General features: G+C 36.2%; 1 protein-coding gene across 1 annotated transcript; it reads right to left on the bottom strand.

Annotated features, from left to right (window-relative positions):
• Positions 1–222: 222 nt before the first annotated feature.
• On the bottom strand, positions 223–7,241 carry wdr54 (WD repeat domain 54). The gene is made up of 9 exons (XM_061729954.1): positions 6,994–7,241; positions 4,116–4,178; positions 3,937–4,003; positions 3,552–3,608; positions 3,352–3,479; positions 3,088–3,188; positions 2,636–2,798; positions 1,068–1,142; positions 223–948 (listed from the first exon to the last, which is right to left on the bottom strand). The coding sequence occupies exons 1-9, from the start codon at positions 7,216–7,218 to the stop codon at positions 817–819; spliced, it is 1,011 nt and encodes a 336-aa protein (XP_061585938.1). The 5' UTR covers positions 7,219–7,241; the 3' UTR covers positions 223–816.
• Between the last annotated feature and the right edge of the window lie 382 nt (positions 7,242–7,623).

Raw genomic sequence — 7,623 nt, 5'->3', positions numbered from 1 at the left:
AAACATATCTGTTGTATGTGGTACATTTTTGAATTGTTTTGGTAAGTACAGTACTTTCTGAAATACTAAAGGTTAGACTATTTATTTTGAGGAAAGTCTTTCCTTTCCTTCTTTTCCACTGTCTTTTGTTGAAAAGAGTAAGAAAAACAAAACACAAAACAAAAAATATAAATCCGCAACAAATTAAAGAAACTAAGCTAATGACAGGATGCTTTTTTTTTTGTAAAATGTATCAGAATAAAAATCAAATGGTGAAATATGTTCCATCTGTGGGCAGTTGGATGGAAAGGGACAGTAACATGTGCCCATGTAAAAACTGAAACAATACATTGAAAAGAACAAGAACGACCTTCCTCTTTGCAGTGCCAGTATTTACACGCTTAAATACTGCTTACATACAAGCTTGGATGCGGGTCCAAGTTTCCCTGTATTCAGTATATAAATATTTTAGATATCGCCACCCTGAACTTAAGTGAACTCTGTTTGGTCTATACTTAAACTGACCTCCTAAAAACACTTCACCCACAGTCCCATCTACTGGTGCATCAGTGAAGTGCACACTTAAAACCAAGACACATTCATCCTTATAAAACCTTTACTGGTGAAGTTTTTTGTTAAACAATAAATTACATCTGACAAAATAACGTTTTAAAGATACATCCACCTAAATTTGCACACAAAAATATTTACAAAAAGTCAAATACTGTGCTTTACATTGTTCTCCTAATATCTGTAGAAATAAGGACAGAAATGCTATGAAGCATTTCTCCTCAGTATAAAAATCTATCCCAAATTAGTCTTAACAACAGCAAAGACCTATGATTGAACATAACGGATAATCTCACTGAGGTCATACCCAGTCACAGCAAAGGCATAACCATCGCCATCACAGAACTTGGCGCCACAAATTTGTGTGTCCGTCACACATTCATTATGCAAATGGGCAATCTAAGAGAAAGTGAGAAAAACAGAGATTCTAGTTATTGGAAGATATTGTGTAGAAATATAACTTTACTTATAAAAAAAACCCCAACAAACTTTGTATTTGGAGTGGCTACAGTAGTTACCTCCACGCTATTCGTGTCTGGTGTCACAGTCAGGAGCCAAACCCTGACCAAAGAGTCCTCAGCAGCAGACAGGAGCTAAAGCAAACAATAAGATAGTATGTCATTAAGTGGTTTAAATGTTACAAACATTTAATTATATTTAAGAATGGTTTGAACAATTTAGTTTTAAGGTAATATGGAAATTATACCAATTGTCGATGATTACAAAATGTGTTGGTAATTTAATTTAATTTTTTTTTTTATAAATACAATTGCATTCATCAGATTTTTAAACATGTCCAAAAAATAACTTGAATTAATTGCTCCCTTCAAGTCTTTTAACAGAATTTGTGACAAAGTCCAAAAGTTCCGTCTTCTTTAAACGTTCATGCTTCAGAATAATTTGTCCCCTTGCAGTATGGCTCCCTTTTTCTTTAAATTCAGATCAGAGACAGAAGTCTTGGCATTTTCATTTGCTCATATAATCTAGAACTCATCAAAACCTGAGCAAACTATGACAATGCTGCAACAATGTTTCCAAAGCCACAAAGGCTCTTACAATAGGATGCTATATTTTCCTATAAAGACAAAATATTGCCATTTAAACCACAAACTTCTATTTTCTTGTATTCTGCCAATAAAACGTTTTTCAGTGTGATCTTTCCCAAATTGCAGGCAAGCAACAGTGTTGTTGTTATGTTTCAGCTTTCAGCTACAACTACAGTCACTCTATTGTACATTTTTCTACAACTACAGTCACTCTATTGTACTTTTGTTTTTGACATTCTTATATTTATATATATTTTTTTGTACATAACGAGACATGCCCCATTTATCTGTTTTATTTAATTCTATTTTACTTCTTATTCTATTTGATATTTTCAACGTCTTGCTGCTCAGTTGTCTTGCAATTGCCCCTCGGGGATAAATAAAGTTTTCTGAATCTGAATCTGAATCTGATTCTTCTAATAATGGACATGCATTCAAATTAGCTAAATTCAGAGAGGGGGCGTTAGTTCGTTAGAAGTGAGTCTGAACTCTTTTGTGACCATGACATGCCATCCTCTGAGTGGTCAGACACTACTGAGTGATGACAAAAGTAACTCCATCGTTTCTACATTGTGTGTTACTGTCGGTTGTTGGAGTACTGACTTTTTTGGATATGGTATTCCTGTTTCCCCATCTAATGAACATCAAAACCCCTCACTGAAAACACAGTATTTGAATGAGTTTCAAAAACATTTTCCACTAACATTAATTAAATTGACTTTAATCTTCATAAATCCCCAAAGTGAAATTGTGGAAACATATACTTATGAATTATTTTCCACTATAAATGCCAAAATAAAACATGATTTCTTTACTTCTGATGGTTAGGGTCTTTGTCTATTTATAAGGATTTATGTGAAAATCTTATGACGATCTGGAATATTTTTAAACTGAATTCTGAAAGGTCAAACTTTCAAATGGATCTTAATATTGTTAACTGTATACTGTTTGTGCCTTCACTTGCAAAATAGCAATATATAAAAATAGGAGCAAAGAAAATGACTTCTTTCCTTTCCATACATTTTGTTTATACAACTCACCAGTCCAGAAAAGGGAGCAATGTCCAACGAGTATATCCAGCGAGCGTGAGCATTGACTTCAGCATGCAGAATTCCTGTCACTGCTTCATAGAGACGGATCTGGCCCGTACCATAACCTGCCACCACTGTACCTTTCCACAACTTGACAGATGAGCAACTCATGCTGATAGCAAGTGGAAATATGAAAGAACAATGACATCCAGGAAGAACAGAGAAAAGACATTGGATATTAGATTATGGAAGCAAAGGAAATGAAGAATAATCAAAGCATAGCGGAAAAGACTATCAATTACAGATGGTAAGAGCCACAATGTACAAAGCCAGAGACAAAAGAGGAAAGAGAGTTAATAATAGGTTGCTTTGTAACTACTAATCCCCTCATATTAAATACCTTCAAGTTTAGTTTTACTATATACTCTGACCACAAAACTACAAGATATTAAACATCCTACTCAAAACCAGAGATCTTGTTGAGAAGCTGAAATTCCTCCCCAGACTTCCACACACACAGTCCGCCCCCATCATCTGCAGTGACCATGTTGGCTATACACTCCTGAAGGAACAGATACAGGAAGAGAGGGTATGGGAATATGTAAGTAATAGAATGCCTGTTCTTCCTTTGAGATATTATACACAGTAATAACATCAAAAATCCTCTATTGTTCAAGGCAGATGCCCTGTATTAACAAATGTCCACACACACACACACACCATACCTGGCTACCAGAACACTCTGATGCCATATCAGTGATGGACTCCTTGTGCTCCTCCAGGACCTCAGACAGTGTGATGTTACTTCCTTTACTGGGGACATCAAACACTAGAACTTGACCTGATGAAACACCTGGAGCAAAAGATGGGTAGACTGTAAAATGTTCCCGTATAGAAAAGAAAATATATTTAACTCAGTACTTACCCACACATATATAATTTTCAGACACTGCTGATATCCCACGAGCAAACACTGCCTGTCCTGGGGTAGAAATTACTTCTATGAGTAACATGAAACTCTGGATAAAACATTTTTATCACAGATACAAATGTGCAAATGTACAAACATGCAATTAAGAACAAATGCTAAAATCAATACAAAAGAAACTTCGTGAAAATTTGTCTTAGCAAAATTGTATTCAGTATGTTAAAATTGAATGTGTGTGTTCCCTCTTGTCATTTTGATTTTAATTGAAGAAAATGTGTGTTCTGTGGATGGATCAGCAGCTATTTGAATGTGAGTTTTAATGCTAATGACATATGTCTTCATATGAATGAGTGCATACTTTATTGTGTCTCAGTAAGGTTACCTATAGGGGCTTCAGGTGTATCCAGTGCATGCCAGTATACCATGATAGAGCCATCTGATTCATACATCTGCAAATTCATACAACAGTTTTACATAAAAGTAAACTTCTACAAAGGCATTTCAGTGAGTACTACAAACAATGCAGGAACTCTCTGTGACATCAGAGAACAGATAACTCACTTGGATACCCTTCTGTGAGGCCACAACCAGCAGATCACGAGAGGGCAGAACACAAAATGCAGCCTGTCAATGGGAAAACTGTATATTAGTACACAGTTTTGGGGGAAATGCACAGATGCAATGCTCGTTTATGCATATATTTGCATATTACACCGGTCATGAAATCACTACACTGGCTTCCAGTGAGTCAAAGGATAGAGTTTAAAATCTTACTGCTGGTCTACAAAGACCTGAATGGTCTTGGACCAAAATACATGCTTGATCTGTTAGTTCCTATGAAGCTCCCAGACCCCTTAGGTTCATCTGGATCTGGTTTGATGTTTGTCCCAAGAACAAGAACCAAGCAAGGTGAGGCAGTGTTCAGTTATTCTGCTCCTTATCGGTGGAACAAACTTCCTGTAGACCAGTGGTTCTCCAATGGGGGTACGTGTACCCCTGGGGGTACGTGAAGGCACTCCAGGGGGTACGTGAGATTTTAAAATATACATATATTTAAAAAGTAGCTTCCATGCAAAAATCCTTTAAAAATAAATATTTCATAAATAATTGAGGAAAATATAAGTCTAAATTCATAAAATTAATTTTATCTTCAGGAGTAGGCTATTCAACTTATTATCCTAAAACTGCAGAGTATCCCCCACACCAGGATGGTTCCACCTAACCTGTCAAATGCCACCTGGCTTCACCTGTCAATCACTTGGACCAACGATGGAGTCGTGGTTGAAGCGTAGCAGCAATATTTTTATGTTTAATAAATCAGTTACTGATGGCACAGTGCTCTGTTTTAGGTTTTTTTTTTTACAACCAAAAGTGCTTTGTGCTGGTTAGGAGGTACTTGGCTGAAAAAATATTTCACAGGGGGTACATCACTGAAAAAAAGTTGAGGACCACTGCTGTAGACCTGAGGTCTGCTCCAACTGTCAGCTCCTTTAAATCTGGGCTAAAAACATTACTGTTTACTCAAGCGTACTCCTAAATTAAATACTTACCTGCTGTACTCTACTGCCCTTATTTTTAACAACTTGTGCTTTTTATTATTTTACCTCTTTTCTTATCATTTTATTTCTTTTATTTGTTATTTAAGCGTACTCTTAAATCAGCAGCTTGTGCTTTTTATTATTTTACCTTCTTTTCTCATAATTTTATTTAAATTGTATTTGTTATTTACTGTCTAATTATGTCTTGCCACTTTTAATGTCGACGTAAAGCACTTTGAATTACCTTGTGTTGAATTGTGCTATATACAGGACTGTCTCAGAAAATTAGAATATTGTGATAAAGTTCTTTATTTTCTGTAATGCAATTAAAAAAACAAAAATGTCATACATTCTGGATTCATTACAAATCAACTGAAATATTGCAAGCCTTTTATTATTTTAATATTGCTGATTATGGCTTACAGTTTAAGATTAAGATTCCCAGAATATTCTAATTTTTTTAGATAGGATATTTGAGTTTTCTCAAGCTGTAAACCATGATCAGCAATATTAAAATAATAAAAGGATTGCAATATTTCAGTTGATCTGTAATGAATACAGAATGTATGACATGTTTGTTTTTGTAATTGCATTACAGAAAATCACAATATTCTAATTTTCTGAGACAGTCCTGTAAATAAACTTGCCTTGCCTGTACACAGTTTGGGGAAATGCACAGATGCAATGCTCGTTTATGCATACAGGACTGTCTCAGAAAATTAGAATATTGTGATAAAGTCCTTTATTTTCTGTAATGCAAAAATGTCATACATTCTGGATTCATTACAAATCAACTGAAATATTGCAAGCCTTTTATTATTTTAATATTGCTGATCATGGCTTACAGCTTAAGAAAACTCAAATATCCTATCTCAAAAAATTAGAGATAATATTCTGAGAATCTTAAACTGTAAACCATAATCAGCAATATTAAAATAATAAAAGGCTTGCAATATTTCAGTTGATTTGTAATGAATCCAGAATGTATGACATTTTTTTTTTTTTTTTTTAATTGCATTACAGAAAATAAAGAACTTTATCACAATATTCTAATTTTCTGAGACAGTCGAGTACATTTGAGGAGAATGAAGAAATGTGTATATTTCACCTGCCCTCACTATAAAAATACTACAAACTGGGTAAACGAAGACAATAAAAAACAATACACACAGAAAAACACGTGGTGGGGCCCAGGGCCGAAAATCCCGGGGGGGACAGGGGGGACAAGTCCCCCCCATTAGTAAAGCTGTCCCCCCTAGAATAATTTGAGACAGAATTAATAATTTTGGAACAATGCAGTAGTATTTAGTAGTGATGCACCAAAATGAAAATTTGTGGCCGAAACCGAAATCGAAAATAATAATAAACAGTAAAATCTCATTACACTTAAAACAAGACTCATCACTGGAAAAAAAACAACAATTTTCACCTGTTTCAAGTAAATTTTCACTTGAAATAAGTAGAAAAATCTGCCAGTGGAACAAGATTTATCTTCTCATTACAAGCAAAAAAATCTTGTTCCACTGGCAGATTTTTCTACTTATTTCAAGTGAAAATCTACTTGAAACAAGTGAAAATTGTTTTTTTTCCAGTGATGAGTCTTGTTTTAACTAAAAATGAGACATTTTAACTAGAAATAAGACAGATTTTGGGTTTTTGCAGTGTATTATGTCAGATGTGCTGTATTATTGCCACCTTCCACCTAATACCATTGTTTTGTATTGCTCTAAGAAAGGTCTTCTGCCTGTTTGCGAGATAGAGATGGAAATGTCAAAATGCTGTATTAAAGGAAGGCTAAAACTTTTATTCCTTGTCCCCCACTGGATTTATTCTCTAAAATGTTACTGTTTATTGTCCCCCCCAACTATGAAACAGGATTTTCGCCCCTGGTGGGGCCTGACCTGCATGATGAGAGACGTGCTGGTGGCCACGTTGGGCTCCTTGGACTGCAGCTGGCGGTGGGAGTAGTTGAGTCCGTCCCAGGCCGCGCTGATCATGCTGACCAGGTTGGCGTGCACCACGGTGAAGTAGCTGAGCCGCCGCGGCGCCACCCGCAGCACGCTCAGGTTGTTGCCCAGCGCAGACGCGCTGGTCTTCATCTGGATGCTCTTCTCTTTGTGATACATCCCGAAGCTGGCTCTGAAACGATGCAGCTTGTTGAAAACAGTATCGGTGTTAAACAAGACGATAAATGTCACCACAACTAAAAGCGCTAGTTTTATTAACAAACAAATTATAGCGAGCAGGAATTTGCACACATTCAGTATTTAGCAGGGAGCTAGATGGGTTACTAGCAGAAGGCAGCTGCAGTTGTTAGCAATGAAAGGTGAAATTTGGAGTGGACATACCTGTGATTTTGGGCAACACAATAGTTGTTTCAGCCGCCACTGGCCCAAATATGATGGATTAAAGTTTAAGTGAACGACCCACTATGAGGAGAGCAACAGGGATAAGCCTGAATTATGGGTCCGCGGTAAATCGACGCAGAGCCTACGGCGTATGATCTGCGTTGGTGTAACGCGGGACCATAA

The sequence above is a fragment of the Cololabis saira genome, chromosome 9 (assembly GCF_033807715.1).
Source record: "Cololabis saira isolate AMF1-May2022 chromosome 9, fColSai1.1, whole genome shotgun sequence".
Classification (NCBI taxonomy): Eukaryota; Metazoa; Chordata; class Actinopteri; order Beloniformes; family Belonidae; genus Cololabis; species Cololabis saira.
This window is presented reverse-complemented; position numbering and strand designations above follow the sequence as displayed.

Coding starts and splice junctions, on each gene's coding strand:
- wdr54 (XM_061729954.1), bottom strand. CDS start 7,218: ATGTATCACAAAGAGAAGAGCATCCAGATGAAGACCAGCGCGTCTGCG. Junction 4,179..6,993: donor GCACGTCTCTCATCATGCAG/GTCAGGCCCCAC, acceptor TCCCATTGACAG/GCTGCATTTTGTGTTCTGCC. Junction 3,480..3,551: donor TGAAAATTATATATGTGTGG/GTAAGTACTGAG, acceptor CTTTTGCTCCAG/GTGTTTCATCAGGTCAAGTT.